This window comes from Drosophila mauritiana, chromosome 3L (assembly GCF_004382145.1).
Source record: "Drosophila mauritiana strain mau12 chromosome 3L, ASM438214v1, whole genome shotgun sequence".
NCBI lineage: Eukaryota > Metazoa > Arthropoda > Insecta > Diptera > Drosophilidae > Drosophila > Drosophila mauritiana.
The window spans coordinates 814,089-835,975 of record NC_046669.1 but is presented as its reverse complement, the minus strand read 5'-3'; the positions used below and the strand labels follow the sequence as shown (position 1 = coordinate 835,975).

At 49.0% G+C, this 21,887-nt stretch overlaps 8 protein-coding genes across 8 annotated transcripts; 3 read left to right on the top strand and 5 right to left on the bottom strand.

The window, feature by feature from the left end:
* The first annotated feature begins 25 nt into the window (after positions 1-25).
* On the top strand, positions 26-4,625 carry LOC117141129. The gene is made up of 7 exons (XM_033304455.1): positions 26-908; positions 2,285-2,741; positions 2,912-3,026; positions 3,157-3,394; positions 3,453-3,630; positions 3,693-3,829; positions 3,890-4,625. The coding sequence occupies exons 1-7, from the start codon at positions 584-586 to the stop codon at positions 4,012-4,014; spliced, it is 1,575 nt and encodes a 524-aa protein (XP_033160346.1). The 5' UTR covers positions 26-583; the 3' UTR covers positions 4,015-4,625.
* Positions 4,626-4,704: 79 nt separating this feature from the next.
* On the bottom strand, positions 4,705-5,921 carry LOC117141130 (enoyl-CoA delta isomerase 2, mitochondrial). Its single transcript, XM_033304456.1, has 3 exons — positions 5,547-5,921; positions 5,371-5,490; positions 4,705-5,311 (listed from the first exon to the last, which is right to left on the bottom strand). The coding sequence occupies exons 1-3, from the start codon at positions 5,817-5,819 to the stop codon at positions 4,916-4,918; spliced, it is 789 nt and encodes a 262-aa protein (XP_033160347.1). The 5' UTR covers positions 5,820-5,921; the 3' UTR covers positions 4,705-4,915.
* A 284-nt stretch (positions 5,922-6,205) lies between these two features.
* LOC117141206 (centrosomal protein cep290) lies at positions 6,206-13,023 on the bottom strand. Its single transcript, XM_033304559.1, has 13 exons — positions 12,588-13,023; positions 12,350-12,523; positions 11,876-12,283; positions 10,982-11,807; positions 9,988-10,922; positions 9,797-9,929; positions 9,588-9,741; positions 8,843-9,529; positions 8,120-8,779; positions 7,934-8,066; positions 6,889-7,877; positions 6,493-6,817; positions 6,206-6,433 (listed from the first exon to the last, which is right to left on the bottom strand). The coding sequence occupies exons 1-13, from the start codon at positions 12,903-12,905 to the stop codon at positions 6,242-6,244; spliced, it is 5,934 nt and encodes a 1,977-aa protein (XP_033160450.1). The 5' UTR covers positions 12,906-13,023; the 3' UTR covers positions 6,206-6,241.
* Positions 13,024-13,827: 804 nt separating this feature from the next.
* LOC117139641 (gustatory receptor for sugar taste 61a) lies at positions 13,828-15,878 on the bottom strand. The gene is made up of 8 exons (XM_033302101.1): positions 15,427-15,878; positions 15,176-15,367; positions 14,926-15,120; positions 14,707-14,873; positions 14,532-14,654; positions 14,320-14,474; positions 14,004-14,256; positions 13,828-13,948 (listed from the first exon to the last, which is right to left on the bottom strand). The coding sequence occupies exons 1-8, from the start codon at positions 15,569-15,571 to the stop codon at positions 13,868-13,870; spliced, it is 1,311 nt and encodes a 436-aa protein (XP_033157992.1). The 5' UTR covers positions 15,572-15,878; the 3' UTR covers positions 13,828-13,867.
* Positions 15,879-15,984: 106 nt separating this feature from the next.
* Positions 15,985-17,413, top strand: LOC117139637 (bifunctional peptidase and arginyl-hydroxylase JMJD5). Its single transcript, XM_033302097.1, has 2 exons — positions 15,985-16,309; positions 16,361-17,413. Exons 1-2 carry the CDS (start codon positions 16,037-16,039, stop codon positions 17,291-17,293), a joined length of 1,206 nt encoding a protein of 401 aa, XP_033157988.1. The 5' UTR covers positions 15,985-16,036; the 3' UTR covers positions 17,294-17,413.
* Positions 17,414-17,600: 187 nt separating this feature from the next.
* LOC117139638 (B-cell receptor-associated protein 31) lies at positions 17,601-19,568 on the bottom strand. Its single transcript, XM_033302098.1, has 3 exons — positions 19,462-19,568; positions 18,781-19,359; positions 17,601-18,095 (listed from the first exon to the last, which is right to left on the bottom strand). Exons 2-3 carry the CDS (start codon positions 19,282-19,284, stop codon positions 17,913-17,915), a joined length of 687 nt encoding a protein of 228 aa, XP_033157989.1. The 5' UTR covers positions 19,285-19,359; positions 19,462-19,568; the 3' UTR covers positions 17,601-17,912.
* Positions 19,569-19,793: 225 nt separating this feature from the next.
* LOC117139639 (protein DPCD) lies at positions 19,794-20,647 on the top strand. The gene has a single exon (XM_033302099.1). The coding sequence runs from the start codon at positions 19,950-19,952 to the stop codon at positions 20,616-20,618; it is 669 nt and encodes a 222-aa protein (XP_033157990.1). The 5' UTR covers positions 19,794-19,949; the 3' UTR covers positions 20,619-20,647.
* Positions 20,648-20,655: 8 nt separating this feature from the next.
* Positions 20,656-21,811, bottom strand: LOC117139640. Its single transcript, XM_033302100.1, has 2 exons — positions 21,597-21,811; positions 20,656-21,532 (listed from the first exon to the last, which is right to left on the bottom strand). Exons 1-2 carry the CDS (start codon positions 21,618-21,620, stop codon positions 20,915-20,917), a joined length of 642 nt encoding a protein of 213 aa, XP_033157991.1. The 5' UTR covers positions 21,621-21,811; the 3' UTR covers positions 20,656-20,914.
* Positions 21,812-21,887: the final 76 nt, after the last annotated feature.

Below are 21,887 nucleotides of genomic sequence, written 5' to 3'. Positions count from 1 at the left end.
GTTCCTCAAGCAGTCATTGGCGAAGCCTTCAACCGCGTAGACGTTCTTCGCAAAGAACCGGATGCCGAGTGATCCGTACTCCCGATTTCGACCAAGTCGGTGTCGTCTATTTTGTGCGTGATGCAGTCCGAGCCGTCCCTGCGACCTGCCTTCGTTTCGGTGCAACTGAAGAATGCATGAGGATTAGGTCCGCTGCCCAATGCAGCGCTGCCCAGATCCTGTCCGGATCCAATCCATGTGTCCTTGTTCCGTTCTGTGTCCCCTGTGCATATTACAAACGGGCGTGTGCATCAGTGAGCCCCGAAAGTGAATGAATCCCGAATATGATTCGAAATCGTAACGATCGTTCCTAGAGCACATGCTAAGCTAACCAATAAGGATATCCCTGCCTTATGTGAATTAATCAAGTTGATATCTACGTGACGCCCAACCCAAACCGAGGAGGCAAGCAAAGACAAATGGCCAAAGTGCGTGAGACGCCATAGGTGACCCCAAAAAGGTGACCCACAAAAAGAGGAAGTGTCGGCGACAAAGAAATCGAGTCCAATGCAGTTTGTTAGAGCCGACTACTCCAGATTGCAAAATGCGTTTGAATGAACCAGCTGCAAGAACGCGACCCAGAACAAAATCAACGACAGAAGCCACCAAGTTCTCATCATCCAGGGGTGACCTTCACCTCGAATGCTCCGTGCCCAACCTGATCAGGCTGTTCCTCCTCATCGCAACGATCATGGGCGGCGGACTCGTCGAGGCCAAGACAATTTACGACTCGGTTAACATGATTCAGGCGCTGGATGCCCTGGTGGAGCCACGGGAAACGACCAAGGTTCCCCTGCAAACAACGCCAGCCACGCCCACTGCCCACGCCCACATCCACATCCAGGTGTCCACGTTACGGAGTAGTTACGGTAGGCAAATTGCGAAATTGCTACCTGCTAGCTTTGCGATGCGGTTAATGCATAATTATATAATTGGTTTTCAATTATCCTGCTGACTCAATTGCTTCGCAGCCATTGTACGTGCAATCATCGTGTCCGAAATGCCTTCTAGAATTCCATATACCCTTGATTTAACCACTTGAAAGGACACCTCTTCCAGAAAATGAAGCCTATGGTTTCCGAAAGGAGGTCAGCCTAATCAGGGTTATTTAAGTGAAAGGAAAGGGGTTACAACTTCCAAAAACGCAGGCGGTGAAATTGCAAGTGAAAGTGTATATATAATTAAAGTAATGTGTCTGTTTTTGGGTACAGAAGCCGCACAACATTTTAAAGTTGATTGGGGCGTGAAAAATATAATAAACTAATAAAGTGCCTTTGATTGAAAATATTGTGCAAATTGTTTCTGTATAAATTGAACGACAGTTCGCTGCCAGGAGTAGCATAATTTGATGTTCTCCTTTTGGATAAAAGTGCTTATACTTGGAAATACTATTATCCTACTTATTTTCAAACATATTCTATGAAGAGCCAGAAAAACAAATACATGTACTTGTTTCTGATAGATTTTTCTAAGTTCTAAGGAAGTTTATATATTTTCAGTCTATTCAATACACATTTTTTTTTACACATTCGTTAGATTGGACCTAGAACCTTCCCAGTTTGAAGTTTTCCCTTTGCAGAAGCAAAGTATCTAAAGTTTTAAACCGTAGATTCAATGTTCCGCACAGAATATAGATTCAATAGATTCAATTTTCTGCACAGAATATTTAACTTTCCTAAATTTCAATACATGCGTTGACTGCGAAATATTTATTTACTTTGCTTTGGCGTAGTAAACTAAACATTTGTATTGTCCCAGTGTATTCGCAACGAACAAACAAACTCCGCCACACATATCGGCCAACTTGGCATTAGCATACAGACATATAGCTATAGATACAGCGGGGGCCAAATTAATAGGAGCGAATCTGTATTGTGGTGAATGCAACTAATTAGAAATTCCTAATTCCTAACTAGTTAATTCATGGCAATTCCCCTAGAGAGTTATATTTATTGACTATTGGTATAAAAACAATAATTAAGTTTAATTATAGTTTAAATGTAGAAAGATCATGAAAATTGTATATTTTGCTTTATCAAAGTCCTTAAATTGCAAAATGGTCACAGTAAAAAAGTGCACACACGCAAGAATAAATAATCCTTGAATCAAATGCTAATTTTGTGAACATAGCTGTTAGCACACTTGAGTGGTTGAGCAATGTCATCAATTCTCCCGCCCACATCTCCTCCTCTCTTCCCGCAAAACCAAAACATAGATTCCACTGAAATCAATAACTCCTTTGCAGAGGATTCAGATGATGGCGTAGATGGCGATTATGTCATCCCAGAGAGCCAGACATCTACGGTGGCGATCCTGGATCTGGATTCCCCCATGAAGGGCCAGGACATGGAGTCGTTATCCCTGCAGGCAGGATCGGGCACAGTTTCCCCAAAGAGCAGCCCCGATTCTTCCGGACACAAGAAGAACGCCTCCTTCCAGCAGATTGGCAGCCAGAATGTAAACGCCTTAGTGCCGGCCACAGTGGCCACCACATTATCCGGCCTCCCGTCGAGCAGCAACTCCTCCTTGGCCACGCCCACGGAGCCGGCGAGGAACCGAAGCACCGGCCTCGTCCGCAACTCCGCAGTCAAGGTGGACAGCAAGCATCCACTGTCCAAGGGCCAGAAGACGGACGCACCCATGCTGAACTACATCTTCGACACGTTCTCCTCGGCCAACAAGCACCATCACCACGATCAGAGGTAAGTTTTATAGCCTCCCTGAGATCCTAAAAAGCCCTAAGATCTTTATAAAAACTACATCAGCAGTAGTATTACCACCACCATAGGTCAGATTTTAGAAACCTTAAATTTCCTTTTTTATTCAACCACCAAAAAGATTTAAAACGAGCTGATTCCGTGATTCTGTGCAGGTATGGCCCCCACTTCGAGGATGTGCAGCGGATTGGTCAGGCCACCAATCTCACCGTGCAGGCGGGCTCCAGCATCCACCTGAACTGCAGGATTTCCCTGCTGCAGGATAAGACTGTAAGTTTGGACTGTGGACTGATTGATTTTTCGGGGTCACCATATTTAGGTTCATTATTTAGTCTCAAAAAGATAAATCCTTTTTAAATGGTAAAACATTAAAATGTATGTCATTCAACTTTGAAAACAGGTCTCTTGGGTGCGGCACAACACGCAGGACGAGGGCAAGGACAATGGCAACGCCCTGGACCTGCTGACAGTGGGCATGCACACGTACACGGGTGATAAGCGCTACAAGATGGAGTTCCAGTACCCCAACAACTGGCGACTGAAGATAACCAATGTGAAGAAGGACGACGAGGCCATCTACGAGTGCCAGATCTCAACGCATCCGCCCCGCGTCATTCAAATCAACCTGCACGTGAATGGTGGGTATCCAACTCTCTAAAGGGTCGCAAGAAGGGGAATTAGTATGCTTTTACCCAGCTCCGAAAGTGATGATAGTGGACGAGGTGGGGGATCCGCTGCAGGAGAAGTACTACGAGATCGACTCCACGCTGCAGCTGTCCTGTGTGGTGCGGAACGTGGCCATGACCAGTTCCGTGGTCTTCTGGAAGCACATGGACAACATCCTCAACTACGACGTTACTCGCGGGGGAGTGAGGTGAGTGCAATAGGCTTGGTCGGGGTCACCATCTAAGGTCCATTTCTTCCGTACCCTCGCAGCGTCAAAACCGAACTGATGGAGGATGGAGCCAACTCGACGCTCTCGATAGCGAAGATCAGTAAAACGGATTCCGGCAACTACACGTGCTCCATCAGCGAGTTCCAGAACTTCACCATAGTGGTTCACATTCTGAACGGTGAGTTGGTATACACATCCACCTAGAGTGGAAACCCATATCATCCGCAATCTCTTCCAGGCGAAAGCTTCGCCGAACTGCATCATGGTGGTGCGGGTGGGATGCACAGCACGTGGTGGCAGCTGGTGGTGCTACATGTAACGGCACTCCTTGTGCTAAATAGGCTAAGGGGGGAGTTTAGCTAAGGTAGCTTAACTAGGACTAGGTAAACTGAGAGAACATCGTTTTCCCGTAGCTCTTTTTGTTGATTAATTGTAAAGATTCTGAATTGGAGGGGCAGTTATTGGAAATAACTTAAAACGCAGCCTAAGTTTAACTGGCTATTATAGATATGTTTCTACGTCTATCATCAATTTGTACATGAGCAGGCACGCGTAGGATTAAGCTAGGATTAAGGACTAAGCTCGAGTGTATTTGAAATCCGGAGAGAGGCCAACGAATTTCCCTAGCAGAGTGTCTCACAGTCAGAGTTCATGGTCTAGATCTGGCCCAGATCTAGATCTAGATCTAGTTGATACAGGAATGTAAAGCGTAGTGTAATCTAAGTCACCACCAGTTCATTCATAATCACGGCTTTTGCGGCAAGGATCTGAGCTCCTGGGGGAACTACTCAATGTTGAACTAATATAAAGTGCAATACGGTCATATACATATTATATACATACACATTCGCGGCAGAAGCATCAAAGGATATGTTAATAAACGAATACTCGTATGTACGCAATAATAAAGTGAACTATAAATGAATCCAACTTGAATTTCAAAGGGGCGGGAACATCGATTAATATTAATATATACATCTCTTGTATTCATAATTTTAACATTCTATTATCTTGACCACAGCTGTGCGATTCATTCACAAACAGGTAGTGGCGTTCTTCAATTGTTTTTAATCAGCACTTCGGCAATATATTGGAACATATGTACATACACAGATAGTGCAAGAAGCACCCATAATGCCTCTAATCTAATCGCTAAGAAGTCCATTTGTTTTGATCTTTGTGCCACAAGATTTAGCATTCATATCTCTTGGGTTTAAAAATAGGCGGCAAAATTCCCTGAGGCGGTAATAAACATTAAGCATATTTACAATTTCGCCTTGTTTTTACGGCTGGCAAAGTCCATGATGGCCTGGAAAAACTCGGGATGCTGGAACTGCTGGAGCAGCTGCTTGCACTCCGCCTCGTTGGCCTTGATGAGATTCTCCAGGAAGCCCTCCTTGATGAGGCGCTTCCCTTGCAGAAGGGAGTTGGCGGGCAGCTCGGAATACTGACGCAGTTTGGGCCAAATCACCGACTCCAATTCGCTGGCCTTGAAGATCCTCGAAACAAAGTTGAACTGATAGGCCTCCTGGGCGCTCAGCGGTTCGTTTAACAGCAGGATTTCCGACGCCTTGGAACGCCCCAGGATCAGGGGCAGCATGTAGGAGGAGCCGCCTTCTGGCACCAATCCCAGCTTGGTGAATGGCGTGTAGAAGTAGGTCTGGGATGGTATTTATTAGTCTAGTCATGCTTCCATAGCAAGTTTGAGGCAATACCCACCGTTTCGGAGCACCAGGCCACATCACACAATCCCACAATGGTTGCTCCAATTCCGATGGCAGGTCCGTTCACCAAAGAAAGCACTATCTTCCTGCAGTTGACGAAGCTCAGAACCATAGCCTTCAAGTAGAGATTGGATAAATTATAAAATAGGATGGGATTTGCAGATGTGCCACCTTGAAAGTCGCATTGGACTGTTTAAAGAAGGCGTCGATGTCGTCGGACTTGGAGGATTGGGACAAGTCGTTTCCGGCCGTAAAGATATCTCCCACGCCGGTGAAAACCACCATGGTTACGCCATCGTCGTCGTTGACCTCGGTCAGCACCCGGGTCATCTCCTGGTAGGTGAACATGTTGATGCAGTTCTTCTTCTTCGGATTGTTGAACTTGGCCACGAGCAGCTTGCCCTGCTGCTCCACAAGCAGTTCCTTGTATCCTTGGTACGTCATCTTGCTGCAAGTGCTGCGCGCGGAATGAGCGACAAAGTCCAATCAGTGGATCATTTTAGTCTGATTGCCGGTGGCTATTGTTGTTTAATTCATCCGATTACTGGGCATCAGGGGTATTCCATCCCAAACAGTTGATAAGCGATAGTAGGTGAACCGATCACTGTGACTGGAAAATGGCTTAGTGTTTTCCTGATCTGGCAAAAGATACTTTATTTCATCGTTTAAATATATTATTAAATAGAGCAGATCCTGTAGAACAAAATTCAGCGGAATCCCGTAACTTTCACTTCCCTAACAATTTTAGCCCACCTCGATCTGGCAACTCTGCACTGGGCGCCAAATTCAAAACAGCGACAGTGAAAAAAAACTTTAGTTTTATTCCTCTTTTTCCTGTACAACATTCATCTTATGATCAATACTGGTTACTCGCTGATTTCATCGATCACGGGCACATTTTGCAGTTCGGAGCACTTGCGTTTCCACAAGGCCAGCTGTTCCCTCAGGACCTTTTCCTTGGCTGCAGCACGGGTCAGAAGGACTTTGGCCTTCTGCAGCAGCTGCGTCTTTTTCACCAACTGCTCCTTGATGAACTTGAGCTCCTCGTTGGCAGCGTCCTTTTTGAAATTCCAAACACAATTAATGCTGAAGGTGCCCAATTTTGGGTGCTACCTACCTTACTGCGTCCCCCGCATTGGCTGCACTTGGTTCGCTTCTGCAGCTCCTGCTGCAGAGCACTGATTTTCTCCAGCGCCTCTGCATGCTGCTGCTGCAGACGTGCCGCCTCTGCAGGCGTGGAGTCCATGGAGCTGCGGGACTCCGTGGATCGGCGACCATCCTTCAGGAACTTGTTCTCCGATCGCAACTTCTCCACGAGATTGCGCAGCGAGAGGATCGTCTGCTCCGCCGATTGGCCCTGATTGGTGCTCACCTTGAGGCCACTGCCCAACTCTCGACGGGATTCGTTGCGAGCCATCTCCTCTTTCAGGGCGATGATGTAGCTGGAAAAAGTGGTGCATGTGCATAAGTCTCGATTCACAATTAAGGAAACTGCAGGCCGATCTCTACTTACTCCTCCAAGTGCTTGATCCGCTTCTGCAGCCGGTCGCTGCTGTCGCCCTGCCTCAAGAGATCCGAGTCGAGCTGCAGCTGGAGGTTCCTGGCCTCCAGTCGGATGTTCTGGGCCTCGATGGCCTGGCAGCGCTCTTGCAACTTTTCCAGCTCCGTGGTCAGGGCATTGCTGCCCCTGCCCTCCAGTTCCATGGCGATGATCTTGCGCTGCTGCAGCTCAATGCGCGACTTGAGCGCCTGTATGAGGTCCACCTGACTCTGGTCGAAGATCTGGGTGTGATGATGCGCCGGAGAACTGCACTCGCTGCTGGGACCCGTGTAGGTCTCCGGACTCTCCGAAGGCGATGGAGCGAACTTGCCGACACCCACGTGCTGGAGATTCGGGCAGGATGGAGTGCGGCAGCACTTGAGGTTATTGCCACCGGAGCTGTTGCTCGACGGACCGTTCCTGCCCAGCTTGGACTCCAGGATCTGCTTGTCCTTTTCCAAGCGCGCTATTGTGGTGCGGGCTGCCTGGAGAAGGGCTCGGGTCTTGTCCAGTGCCAGCTCGGTCTCCTCCAGCCGGGCCTTGGTCTTCTCCGCCTGCTGTTGGTACCGCTTCTGCTTCTCCCAGAGCTGCACCTCATTGGCACTCCTCGTGCGCTTGGCCTCCAGGAGCGTCTGCTGCCGCTGCAGCTGGCCACGTGCCTCTTCCAGGTCCAATTCCAGCTGCTGGATTCTCTTCTGCTGGTTCTCGTTCTTCACCCGGGCATTCAGTTCCGTTTTTATGGAGACCACAGGGCGTTTGAGCAGCTGCTGACGCAGCGACTGGCTGAGATCCCTGGCCTGCTTTTCGCGCTGGGTGACGTTGGCCAGCTGGCGGCGAAGTGCCTCCATTTGGGTGTGATAGATCTTGTTGGTGGCCTCGGTGCGGTTGAGATCGGCAGCCAGCTTGGCTATCTGGTCCTCCGAGAAGTTCGAGGTGTCTTTGATATAGCGCTGCTGGTCGTCCTGCGGGTTAAAAACTTGTATATAGAGATGGATATGGTGGTATAGCTGAGCATTACGTGGAAGTTCTTGAGCGTATCCATCAGATCCTTGATGTGCTTGTCCTTCTCATCCAGGAAGATGCGTAGCTGATCCAGCTCGGGATTCACGGTGCTTTCGACCGACTTCTCCCGCTCCTGGCACAACTTTAACCTGTCGGATGAAACGGATTAAAATCAAGCATAACTATTTACTTTGCAACATACTTCTCTTTTAGTATATCCACTTCCTCTTCCCTGGTCTTGAGGCTCCTTTCACTGTACTCCAGTTTGTCCTTGAGGTCCTTGATTTGCTTGTGCAGCGTCGGCACTTCCTTGAGCTCCTCGGTGTCCTGCTTCTCCTCCTCACCCTCGGGCTCTTCGGTAACTATGTTCTCTGGACCTGCTTCCACTGCCACTTCCACCTCTTCCTGGGCTGGTCTCTCCACTGAGCTGCTTTCGAAGAGCTCCTCGATCTTCTCATCCGTCAGCTCGTTGACCGAGCTGTCGGAACTGGAACTGGACCTCGAATCCGTCGACGGGTTGCGCTCCACGGCGACCTCGGGCTTCTGTCTCAGCTTCTCCTTGAGGCCCTGAATCTCTGCATCCTTCGTCTTGATGTTGAAGTTCAGGTTGTTCACCGTGGCCCTCAGGGATTCGTTTTCAGCCACCTGTTTGCTAAGTGCTTGCTGACTCTGATCCCTCTCGGTCTGCAGAAGGTCCTGGTACTTTTGAATGGACTGGTCCTTCTCCAGGAGCAGGGTGTGGAACGATAGTATGGTCTTCTCCACCACCCCACCTTGCGGACTCCCGGACTCGCGACTCTCCGATCTGGAAGCCTCCAACTGCTTACCAAGGACCTCGATGCGCTGGTTAGCTTCTTGGAGACTGTTGGGCAAATAGTTTATAGTTGCAAATAGTTATTTAGATTTTTTACATGGGGGAACTTACGTTTCTTGCATTTTCTGTAGCTCCGCGCGTGAATCTCTCCTGCTGTCCTCCACTGCATCCGCGGTCTGAACGGCTTGATTCTGCTGGCCGCGAATGCCATTGGTTTGGACTGCCGTCTCCGAGAACTCAACTGGCGCCTCCACCGTTTGAGTGGCTGTATCCAGGTGCGGATGTTTGCGGAGAGGAGACCCAATGGGCGAGGACTCCCTGTCTATCAACTGGACGGCCCTTCTCATGGTCGGAGTAGGAGCCACTGCGTCCGTATTCGTCTCCGCATCCACCTTGAGCTGACTCCTTTGCTCTCCATCACCAAACAAGGCCTGGATGGTGCTCCAGTGCTCGGTGTCGGTAGCCTGGCTCATCCTCAACTCACCCAATTCCCGAACGAGCTCCTCCTGTTTGGCCTGCAGGATCTCGCAGCGCTGTTCCAAGAGTCTTGTCTGCGTTTCAGACTTTATGAGCTTCACCAACTGCTGGGAACTCTCCTCGTTGGGACCAATTTTGGCCCGGACCACGGCGGTCACTTCATCAACCAGGACGGTGTGATCTCTATGTCGCTGGTGCACTTGCTCCTCCTCCAGGCGACGCTGGAACTTTTGATAGGCGAACACAAAGTTGGTGAGGAAGACCAGTGGCGTGAATTTGGCATATTTATCTTTGAGCATATACAATGAATGCTGCAGGAATCTGTGGGATGTGGTAGAAAGTTAGATCTGCTAGGGATGTATCCACCACTTGTCCTCACTTGTGCTTAATATCGCTATTGGTGCGCTCCTGCTGGAAGTCCTGATGTGCTTGTTTCAGGGATATCTCGCTGGCCTCCAGTTGGGTTTGCAGGCAGTCCGCCTTCAGCTGCAGTTTTTCTCGCTCTGTTTCCAAGCGGGAACACTCAGCTTTCACTGAAAAGAGAGTCATACAATGGCCAATCCTTTCCTGGAATAAGTCTGTGCTTACCACTATCCAGGTCCCTCTGGACCTTGGCCAGCATTAGCTTCTCGTCGGAGCTGCTTTGAAGATCGGCCACCAGGTGACGCAGATTGATGTGGTTATCGGTGATCTCGTTGAGCAGCCTTTGCTGGGAGTGAATCTGGAAAGAGGATGGGAATTAGGTCCGTAATGGGTAGGTATCAAGGAGGATCTCCAACCTGCTCATTGGCCACATGAAGCAGTCCTTCCAGCTGCTTGGTCTCCCTCTGCAGCTCCGCCTGCTTGGTCCTCCAAGTGAGCAGCTCCTGTTGCTGCTCCTCGAAGTCCTGGGCTGTGATGTAATCCAGCTGATAGTTCTCCCTGATTATACCGTACTCTGCGCATATTTCCGTGGGCTTCAACTCGCCCAGCAGTTGCTCCACCGCCTGGCCAAGTTGCATGCTCATGATGGCATTCCTGTGCTCCAACTTTTGCTGCTCCTCCGCAGTGTAGGGATTCCTTCGATTCACTTGCTCCAACTCCTCTCTAGCTCCCAATAGTTCACTCTTGCTGTGCTCCAACTGCCTGGCTAGAGACGCCTTGTCATCTATGAAGCGAAGTTCCTGTTTTCGGGTCTCCGTCAGCAGTTGGTCGTAATCCCTGCGCATGTAGGAGTAGGAATTCCTTTGCTGCTCCAACTGCAACTCCAAAGCGATCAGTTGATCGTGGAGCTCTTGGTTGCGGTTCATCAGATCACTGCCATCGGCGGACATGTGAAGACGAAGTTCGTCGTAGTGCTTGCGCAGAATGGAGAGCTCAGCCAGGACCTCGTTCGTGGGCTTCTCCTCGGGATCTGGCACAGTGGGTCGGCGTAATCCCACCGTGGCTTCAGTGGGCGAGCTTGGCCTGGTGGCTGTATTCAGCACAACATACTCCCCGACAGGATGCTCTACTGCAATCTCAGGAATCTCGCACAGACTATGCACAGAGGACAGTTCTCCCGTCTCGGAGTCACTGTAGTTCTGCTGCTCGAGCAGCTGACGCAGTGCCTCCTCTCGGGCCTTCAGCTCCAGGAGCTGACCCTGGAGTCGCTGCGGAGTGGTCGTTCCGCCTGGAAGAGCTTCGATGAGGCGGCGCAAGAGATCGGAATCAATGGTTATGTGCTCTGAGGTGGCTACATGGATAATGTTTTAATAAGTATAGTTCTTCAAGAAATATAGTATCTTATCTCACCATCATATTCCCGCAGCTTCTCCAGAATCTCGTACATGCCGGAGCGTAGGGTTTCATTTTCGGCCAGGACTTCGTCGTAGCGATTCTGCATCTCGGAACTGGCTGCCCCGTCGCCTTGGCCACGTCTCGGCGAATTCTCCAGGTGAACACTATGAGGCACTTCACCCACTTCGCTGGGCGCCTGCAGGGATTCGTTCAAGGTCTGCGGACTGTCCTGCTGCAACTCCAGGAGCTTCCGCCTAAGTTCACTCTTTTCCAACTTCAGTTGCAGACGCAGCTCCTCGGATGTCCTCAGCTTGAGGGTCAGTCGCTCGATCTGCTTGTCCTTGTTGCGCTGCTTGGAATGGACGTTCTTGGCCATGATGACCACATCGTCGGGGATGTGCAGTTGTCGCCGCAGAAGCTCGTTCTCCTGGACCACCTCGTGCAGGGAGTTCAGCTCCTGGATGTAGCTCCTCAGCTGCTTGTCGCGTGCTGCCACCTTCTGCTCCAATTCCGAGCAACGTCGCAAAGCGGGAATGAGGCCATCTTCGTCCCGCTTGTAGGCCTCCAGGGCACTAATGGCGTGCAGGGCCTGCTGGGCCTTGAGCACGTTGTCCTGCTCGGCGGCCTCCAGCATCTCCGAGAGCTGCTGACTTCGGGCGGTGGCTTCTCGCAGACGCTCCTCGATCACCTGGCAGCAGGCTCGCGGCTGCTCTGGATCGTGGGCGCGCTCCTTCTCCTGGCACAACTGGTTCATCGCCCGCGTGGAGCTAACCATCTCCTCCGCCATCGACTTGATCTTCTCCTCCAGCTTCTCGATGCGCTGTTCCCGGGATTCCAAAAGCTGCAAGTGATGAACAATTAGGGAACTCAAGATCTAGATAAAATATATCGAGAGAAGTTCCTCCTTACCTGTCTCAGTTTGGCTTGCTCCTCCTCCTGGTGACTCTGACTGTTGGAAGAATTGGTTTGGGCAGAGCTGATGCTTTTGCCCTCCAGTTGTTTCTTGAGACGCTCCACCTCCTTGTCCCGATCGTCGAGCGCCTGCCTCCAGCCCAGCGACTTGGCCTCGTACTTGTCCAGGAACTGACGCATTTCCACCTCCTGCTTCTCGCGCTCCACCTCCAAGAAGGTAAGATTTCCCTCCAGCCGACTGATTTCCAGCGCCTGCTGCTGCTCCTTTTGCTTCAAGGACTTGCGCTCCTGCTCCACCTTGGTGATGTCCTGGCTCAGTTGCACAAGATTCGCCTTGATGGTCTGCAGCTCCCGCTCGTGGAGCACTATGGTCTTCGATTGAGCTATGTTTTGGTTTTGCAGTGACTGAACGGGAATAAATATAATATATGTATATTTAATATATTTAATGCAAACCATAATATGACTCACCTCGATTTCCTTTAGCAGCCGCTTGATGTGCTTGTTCTTGGAGTCGATGTTCTGGAGCAGCTGCTCCTGCTTGTCCAGCTCGGACAGGGGATCCGATGAATCCTTGTCGCTGATCTCCGCCTGCTGCGCCGCCTCCTGCAGACGCAGCTCCAACTGGCGGATTTCCTCGCCCAACTAATGGGAAAAAAACGCATCCTTGAGCTTGGGTACTTGGTTCTTTACATGATCTACTGCTCACCTCCTTGGCTTTGCTCTTCAGGCCATCGCGTTCGTCCTCCAGGTTCTGGAGCATTCGCTTCAGCTTCTCATTCTCGTCCTGCAGGCGGCGGTCGGAGGAGAGTCCTCCGGCTGGCGATTCCTGCAGCCGCTGTACCTGCTCGCCCTTGTACTCCAAAACGGCCAGGGTGAGCTCCAGGGTCTTCCGCAGCGACTTCTTGGGCAGCTCATCGATGGACTCGGCCAGTTCGAGGAGCGTTTCGTAGAGCTCCTGCTTCTGGCGCGCCGAAAAGTCGCGGAACTTGCGCAGGGATACGGTCTCTGGTATGTCCATGCTCATCCTGGTGGCTCATGGCCTCGCTCCTCGGCGGTTACTCGCGTTCTGCGTCCAAATGTTCCCCGATTTTACACACCAGCTCTCCAGTTTTTCGTCCCGTTTTCGATTTCCGAGCGGTTGCCATGACACTTGGCCCAAAACAAACTGCGACTGAAAACCCACTCGGGGGTTGCCTTTCCGGAAACGAGGGTGCCGGCGCGCTCCTTTCAAGTGACCGACCTGAGCGGCCTTTGTTTTTGCTGGCGTTCTGTTTTGCTAGCTGCTTCGGCTGCGTAGAAAGTTTCCTGACAGGATAATTGCCTCCTCGGCGCCTCCAGCGGCAAGGATTGGCGGTGGGAGCAGCCGGTGGCCCACCACAAACAAAAATGGCAATCGGTAACCAGGAAAGTGTTAATTGGCAAAGTGTCAAAGGCCGAGTTCTGAAATTGAAAAGCCATTTCTGTTCGAAGCGACTTTTCCGCGTGTTTCTGTTCACTTTTCCTACACTCGAAAAAAATAGTATTAAATTGGTAGTTATTGCTCCAGTTTCTCTCACACCAAGTGGCTTATAAAGGGTGAAGAAGTAGGCAGTAAAGAGAAGATTATTATTATTTAGAACTTTTGCTTTCGAACGTTTTTTTCAGTGTACTCCAACTCCTTTCTCCTTTCAAAACTTATCGAGTTGCCTTCAAAATTACGTTTGTCTACATGTGTAGCAATAATTGAAACTAATGGCCAGCGACTTTGGTTGCCCTCCCATTTGGGGATTCGCCCTCGCTGAATGACAGCTGGCCAAAAATTGAAATTGAAATGACACTCGGAATGGCCAATTATCCTGGAAGCCTTTTGGCCATTTAATAACCACCCGAGTCGGGTTGGCTAAGTGACTATTCCTCGAAGAAATCTACCCTTTTCGAATCTGATTATCTGACTATTTTATTATACATTCAGTTAAGTTGAACTGGACTAAGAGTTTCCTCATTTGGTTACACGCAGCGCAGTCCCTTGTGGGTCTTCGCATCCATTTGCAGCAGCATAAGTTCGTAGGTCACCAGGGTGGCTAGCATCTGGGGAGGATGGCTGGGATCAGTTTGGGAATCTTGAAGGTTGCAGTTTACCCACTCCGAAGAGACTCTTTCTGGTCAAGCAGAAGAGACGATAGCCAGACAATCCGACAAACTCGCTGGTCAGCTGGTCAGCGAATCTCTGCACCTCCTGGTTCCAGCCATCACTGGGCACCAAGTACAAGGACCTCAGTGGCAGAAGCGAGGCATCGTGGATCTTGGAGGCCGTCATGAAAACCAGACTCGTCCTGGCCAGCAGGAAGATCAGCGAGTACCAGAAGTAAACATAATTTATGGGATGCCGCAGTTTGCTAAAAAGGTTTCAAAAGAGACTTGGGTAGCTACAACTTCGAAGTTAGTAAGTTATGACTCACGTGAAAATAGCCAAAGCCTGGTTGCAGATCACATACACATTGTTAGCACAGGATACGAACACTATATTCGACATGCTGGCCTCCACCAAACTGGCCAGCTCGCAAAGGCGAATGTGATCCCTCCGGATGTCGTACCACAGGGCTTCGGGAACATGCTGAATGGGATGGGGATTTAATAGGGAAGTACTTCAAAATATCTTAGATTATTTTACACGACCCTCCAGAGCACCAACTCGAGCGGCAAACTGCTGAAACCTCTGCGCCAGTCCAATACTGGTCATCGCAATAAAGATGTCCATGAAGTTCCACAGAAAGGTGAAGGCTCCATTCAGCCACTGACACAGTGACAATTATTTAAACAGTAGCTAATATATATAGTTTACATACAAATCCGTAGCACATGGAAAATATGTTGAAGGGCATGATGGACATGATGTCGGAGAACTCCTTCTCCAAATAAAGTTCAAAGGTAATCCGCGAGTGGTTTGTGTGGCACTGCAGGATGTGCATGCTATAGCTGCAATATCCAGAGGCGTAGTACAGCATGTGGTCGCCTTAAAGGAAGTTCTTCTGGAAACCATTGAAAGGATACCTCAGAAAGCTCACCTACGGCCAGGATGGCCACACTAAGAGCAAGGACGTTGACCTTTGAGCGAAGGCTTCGCTTGCCACGTTTGTAGGGCGGAAAGAGCATCAGAATGTCCACCGAACTCCAGGGCAGCATTATGTGCGACCAGGAGCGAGCGAAGCCCACGAAGTTTAGCCAGTTGACCATGCCCACGATAAGGAAAACCAAACCCACTATTGAGCTTTCAGTTGCGTTTGGGATCACGCCACGTTACCATATAAAACTCACCCATATTCTTGGCATTTAGACCCGCTGTGAACAGAATATTGGCACCGACCAAGGTCTTGATGCCACCGAGCAGAAGGAAGAGACCGGTGACTGCCAGGCCAATGCTCCTCACCTTGAACTTCACATCCTGGGGATCACGACTCCGGATATTGGACAAAGGCATGATACCAAAGAATTGCGCCATAAAGAGATCTGTTGTCCATTGTGGTGTGTTTAGACACTTATGAAAGTAGTTTGAAAGGTTGTCTTACATGGCCTGATGGCTCCGTAGAAGGTGTCCAGCTGCTCGAACTCCAATCCTCCCTGGGCACAGCGCCATCTCATGGCCAAAATGGCCCTCTGCTTCTGGCGTCGCACTTTCAGGTGCTTCCGGATATCATCCGAAGTCCTCGACATGCTCCTCAGCTCTGACCGTCAGTAAGCCCACTTTCCGGGTTCCTGTCTCTTGATTGTTGTTTACAAACTGCAGCCAGCTTAGTCTAAAACCCGTAATTAGTGGCACTTGGGGGCACACAATGACATTCGGGGTCCAAAACGGTGGCCATAACTCCGCCCATGGAAAGCTTTTTTCATTTCGTGCCAGTGGAATATGTAACTGCACAATGGAAGGACCCACTCGGAATGCTGTAAAAACGGAGCTACTACTTGTAATAATTATAAAACTTATAAAGGTTTATTTGTCTATCTAAAGGTTTATTTGTACACGTTTTAAGTATTAAACAACTGATAAATTTGCAAATACAGTTTTAAACACCGATTAAGAATCATTTTGCCTATCGAAATATTTATAGCTTACAAATGAAGTCTGGCAACGCTGAATGTAAGCTAAAAAGTAAACAAATAATAGTTGTTAAACATTCTATGGATAGTGGTTTCCTGGAGCTGACGCAGCTGCTGCCCCGCTGGGTGGATCTGGAAAATGTAGTCCGGGGTGAAGTCGAGGCGCGCTACATACTCAAAAGAGCCGCAGATCACCTGGCGAACTTGGGGTCTGGCGGAGATTCCGGCGCGGAGGAAACCGGATATCTAGTAGGTGCACTGGTGGACAGGAACTGGGAACGCATTCACACAGGCCACTTCAGCCAGGTTCCCTTGGCCACGAGGAAGATATATGCAATAGCCTGTTGCTTCAAGGTGGGATTTAGATGCAAGCCAAGCCATACAAACCAAAAATATATTTTTTAGATTTTTTTCCGTCTCTTGGAGAGCACTAGTCCCGCCCAGAAGGATGCGTGCAGTGAGATCCTGGATGAGGCTCAACTTTTGGGTTGTATGGATGACTGGTGTGAACTTAAAGTCGCCCTAATAGATTATCTCGACAAGGGTGGAGCAGTATCATCAAATTCCGCACCACTTCCAACTCTAGAGCCATTAACCCGAGTAACCTCCAACTGTGATATACCCCAACTGGACGCTCCCAGTCTAGAAGAGTTCCAGACAAAGTGCTTCGAGGCAGGACAACCCACACTCCTGCTGAACACCATCCAGCATTGGCCTGCACTGCGCAAGTGGCTGGATCTCAATTACCTTCTCCAAGTGGCCGGGAATCGCACGGTGCCCATTGAAATAGGTTCCAACTATGCCAGCGATGAGTGGTCCCAGCAGCTGGTGAAGATCCGCGACTTTCTGAGCAGGCAGTTCGGAAAGGAACCAAGCAAGGCTGGTCAAAATATCGAGTATCTCGCCCAGCACGAGCTCTTCTCCCAGATACCAGCTCTCAAAGAGGATATATCCATTCCCGACTACTGCACCATCAGCAACAAAGATACCCCAGAAGCTGTGGACATCAAAGCCTGGCTGGGACCAGCTGGAACCGTTTCACCCATGCACTACGATCCCAAGCACAACTTGCTGTGCCAGGTATTCGGTTCGAAGAGGATCATCCTAGCTGCTCCTGCAGACACAGACAATCTGTATCCCCACGACAGTGAGTTCCTGGCCAATACAGCGCGAATAGATGCTGCCCAACTGGATCCTGAAACGTATCCCTTGGTAGCCAAGGTGAAGTTCTACCAGCTGCTCCTGCAACCCGGTGACTGTTTGTACATGCCACCCAAATGGTGGCACTATGTGAGATCTGAAGCTCCTAGCTTCTCTGTAAGCTTCTGGTGGGAGTAAGCATTTTAATGCAGTTTATTGAACACCGAATTCATGTAGGATCTCTGTTCAAGTTAAGATTAAAGTATGAACTGAACTGATCACTAAATAATTAAAATATAAACGCTTGTTATCACCGTATGTATGTGAATTTGATTAGCATTTCTGGGCTATGCTCTATTCTCACACCGATAATGTAACGCCTCCGATTTCTAAGCTTCGAGTAAGCAAACAGGTTGCGTCTGACGTCATGGCCGTGTACTATCAGACATGATGTGGACTATCCGCGCCAGCAGATGAATCATCGAATCGATCACAACTGGATGGGTACTTTTTGGTTGTTCTTTTAATAGCCACGACGCTTTTTGGGTGTGTTACTGTGGCAAACAAAACTTAACACATACGAATTAAATAAAAAACTTCGGGCGAAACGAACATTGAGTTGAGGGACCATTATCAATATACCCCATTATCATTATCAAATGGTATAGTTGTGTGAATGAGGATTAACAATTAGATGTGTGTGCTTTCTATCGATTTGAAATCGTTATAATCTTTTAAATGTGCCTGCTTTCGCTGCCCCACCGCCATGCTTATAAGTCTTATCGTTATTTAAATGTTGGACTTGGCTCCACAGAGTTTAATCATCCTTGTTTCCGCCTCCGCCGATGGTTATCTTCTTCTGCAGCTTGCTGTACTCCTCGGTGAGTCGGTCGTACTCGCGGTTGATGCTCTCCGCCTGCGACTTAACCGCCTCCTTGTCCTTCTTCTCGCGGTTCAAGTCGGAGGTCAGCTCCTGGACGCGCTCGCGCAGCTTGTTGAGCTGCAAAATTCGAATTTCGTTTGAGTTTCGATTGGGTTTTTGTTCGCTTTGGGTGTTTGGGAATGGGTATGAGGTGGGGGCTCTAGGTGGGGATACTTAGGACACTCGGGCGGTGAGTCCTTGCACACGTCTCCGCAGTCTTGACAGCTGTTTAAAGAGTTAACAAGAGGTTTAAACTTTCGAGTGGTGGCTTCTGTTTATCGAGGCCCAACATTTGTGTTTGGGTGTGGTTTCGAAACGTTCAGCTGCGGTCAAAACAAAAGCAGTAAGCCTATGACAAATTCTGCGGTCTTCAAACTGATTTAAGTTAACGTTTAAGATAGGAGCACGGAAATAAACGTATTAATCATGATATAGACTGGTATTTAAAGTTCTATATCGTTAATTGACTACATTTAAAGCCTATTCGTATCTTATATTCAATAATATTATAAAAAACGTACCAGAAAGTGGAAAGAATTTTAGATAATTCGAATTGTAATGGAAATCTTGTCTAGCTATGCGATTATTTAGACTATAATGGTATTTATCACATTATCTCGCCATATTTTGACCACACCTTCTATATGCATTGCCATATCTTTACAGCTGGTAGTAGCCAATTGAACTCCAAAGTCTTAGGTGTTAGCTCTCTAGACATGCCATTCCTGGGGATCGGATGCAGGGGTTTGGGACGTGGACTCACCTCGATGAGAGTGGTATCCTCGCCGGCTTCCTTGGCCTTCTCGGTGTTCTTGTTCTCCAGCAAGGAACGTGCGGCAGCAGTGGCGCTCTGTGCCTGCTTGAAGGAGGCCTCGCTCTGGGCCAGGAGATTGGCCTGGGTGCAGATCAAGTTTACCAGTCGACGGATGACCAGGGCCAGGAAAATGGCGAATCCGGAGATGTAGAAGTTCCGCTGGGCACGGAACAGCTTCATGCTGTGCTGCATCTCCACGTTCAAGTGGACCTCGTTGGACTGCTGCAATCCGGAGTACTTACGCATCTCGCGAATGGCCTCCAGGAGGAAAATGACCAGGATTCCCATGATCAGCAGGAAGTATATGTGCGCCTGCTGTCCCAACATCGATAGGAATTTGGACTTGAAGAACCGGTTCCAGCGGTAAGGAGTGAGCACCGGCAGAACCAGCAGGAGGACCAGTGCGATTTCCGCATAGAGAAATCCGGCGATCAAAGTCCACACCAAACTCATTTTTAATGTTTAATTAATTCCCTTTTTCGTAGTTTGATTTTCGCTTCTTCGATTTTCGCTTTTTTCGTCTGCCGCCTGTAAGCACAAATGCGTCCAAATTAGCTGCTAATTCTACGGATTCGGGACGGACGGTCTAGTGGCTATTTATAAACTACGGCCGGAGTGACCGCTGCTTACTTTAAATAGCAATAATTAAATCGCTGCCGTGATGAAATATGCGAATATTTTATGTAGTCACTGCGCCGGCCACGTCAACTCTGTTTTTTTTGTGTACGCACGGAGCTGCCAACTCGAGCACTAGAACCAACTGTAAATTGGGTAGCCAGAAAAAAGCAGAATTCATTGGATATATTCGAATCTCAAAATCAATTTATATGTAAAATGGCAATATTTAATACGTATTTTTCATTAAAATTAACCATTACCTCCAAATATTACAAGACAAATCGATCATAAGGTATTGTATGTAGTGCTTTGAAGTGTCTTGGCAACCCGGCTTGCGATGTAAACAAACTGACAGCTGGGTTGCCAGGTTTCCATCGCAATGTGCTTCTCAACAAATTTTCAACTTTGCGCCATCGATCAAATTTTCAGCCGCTTTCAGTTGTTATTTTCGAATCCCCGGAGACGTGTGCCTAGGTAATCCAATCCACCAATTCCCAGAGATGTCCTACCAGAGCTGGCTAAACTACCTACAGACGGCGGAGAAGAACTCCATGATCAGTGGCCGCGCCCGCAAGGTGCTCTACAAATTCCCGGACGGCAGGCAGATGGCCGAGGAGTACAACATGGACACAGGAATCGTGCAGCGGCGGGCCTGGAAATCGAAGAGCAACAAGATCATGGGCGAGTCGGAGTGGGAAATCGAGCTGGGCGATGAGCCGCGTCAGCTGAACTGGTCGGGCAACAAGCCACCAGGATCTGGCGAGGAAACCGACTCCCTCGCAGGCGGAGATTTCACCCTGCGGGAGAGCAACACCGCGCCACTGCTGACCAAGCGGATCACCAAGAAGAACATTGAGTGGCGCATCCGTAACATGCCCTACTCCCTGGACACCTACAACGTAACCGCTGATCCCGAGAAGCGCGCCATAGTCGTGCGCACCTCGAACAAGAAGTACTACAAGGTCATCCCGGTCCCGGAACTGGACCGCTGTGGGGTCAAGCCCGCGCAGGAGAGCCTCTCTGTCCACCACCAGTTCAACACGCTGATCATTACCTACCAGAAACCAGATATCCTCTGCGAGATGGAGGCGCAGGTCCTGCTTCTGCTCAAGAATGTCGAGACCGAAACCGACATGGATGATCTGCTGAAGGGGCTGATGGCCAAATAAACGACTTAGATTGTAATACACAAAGTTAAGTGCTGTTTTATTATTATATTTAGAGTAGAAGTGCTCATTTCTTTAAATTTAATGCTTCGGTTTATATATTTTTTTTAAGTTGCACAATTTAAGTGAATTTACCTAATTTCATTTGTTTATTTAATGTGCTTCACAAAGGGAACTGCACAAAACGTTGAAATGAAGAACGTGCCTAAAATTAAATCCTAATCACGACTCAGCGGGCACTGCATTACCACGAGATCTCTCAAATTAATTGAAGTTGTACAAATAGATCTTAACTAAGCCTATTTCTGGAAGCTCTCAGCCAAGCCGGCATAGCTGGCCAGCGAAGGAGCCGAGGAGCTGGTGAACAGGCTGTAGTCGAAGGAGGGCAACTCCAAGGGCGCCAAGGAGGGCAGGTCCAGGTCCCCACTGCCGCCCAGTCGCTGATCGTAGGTATCGTGTTCCTGTTCCTCCTGTGCAGAATCGCTCTTCTTCAGCGTCTCCATTTGGGGCTCCGAATGGGCCAGTGTGCTAGAGGCCTTTGCCACCAAGGAGGAGGTGAACTTGGCATCGAAGTCCTGCACTGTTTTGTCGATTGCCTTGGCCACCGACTGAGCGGATCCTCCAGCTCCTCCACTGGCTCCGGCTTCTGGTCGCAGGGGCAGCATGGGACTGGTTTCCTTCAAGGGAGCATAGTCCTTCAGCTTGTTCAGACCGTGCTGGGTCTTTCGCATCTCAATTTGACGCAGTTTGCGCTGAAAATCGAGGGTCAATGTGTCCAGAACTTCCTTGGATTTGGGCAGAGCCACCCGTTTTTGGGCATCCTGCATGTAGATTAGGGATGTTTCCAGCGCTTTAATGGCCTCCTCATAGCGGTGGTTGCGTATAAATCGCTCCGACCTTCGCTCGTGGAAATGAGCCTTTGATTTGGGTAGTCAATTCCATTTAAAACCGTGTAAATTTAAGTTTTCTTCGGGTTCTTACCAAGTTCAGAGGTGCGCAGTCCATGTTTTTGGCTGTTTTCCCGTCCTGATTTAAAATTATATGTGTGCTCTTGTAACGGTAAAATTGCCAGGCACCTAAATTTTAATAATTATATTCCCAATTGCATTATTGCCTGTTTTATGCAAGCAAAATGTCTATTATTTTACAAGAACGCAGTTTCCAAAATTTCACTTTTGTTTACATATGTTTTATGCGCGAAGTGTGGCAGCTCTGTCATGACAACAATCGATAATAGTCGTATGTATCGTTCTGAAATCTTAAAAACCAATC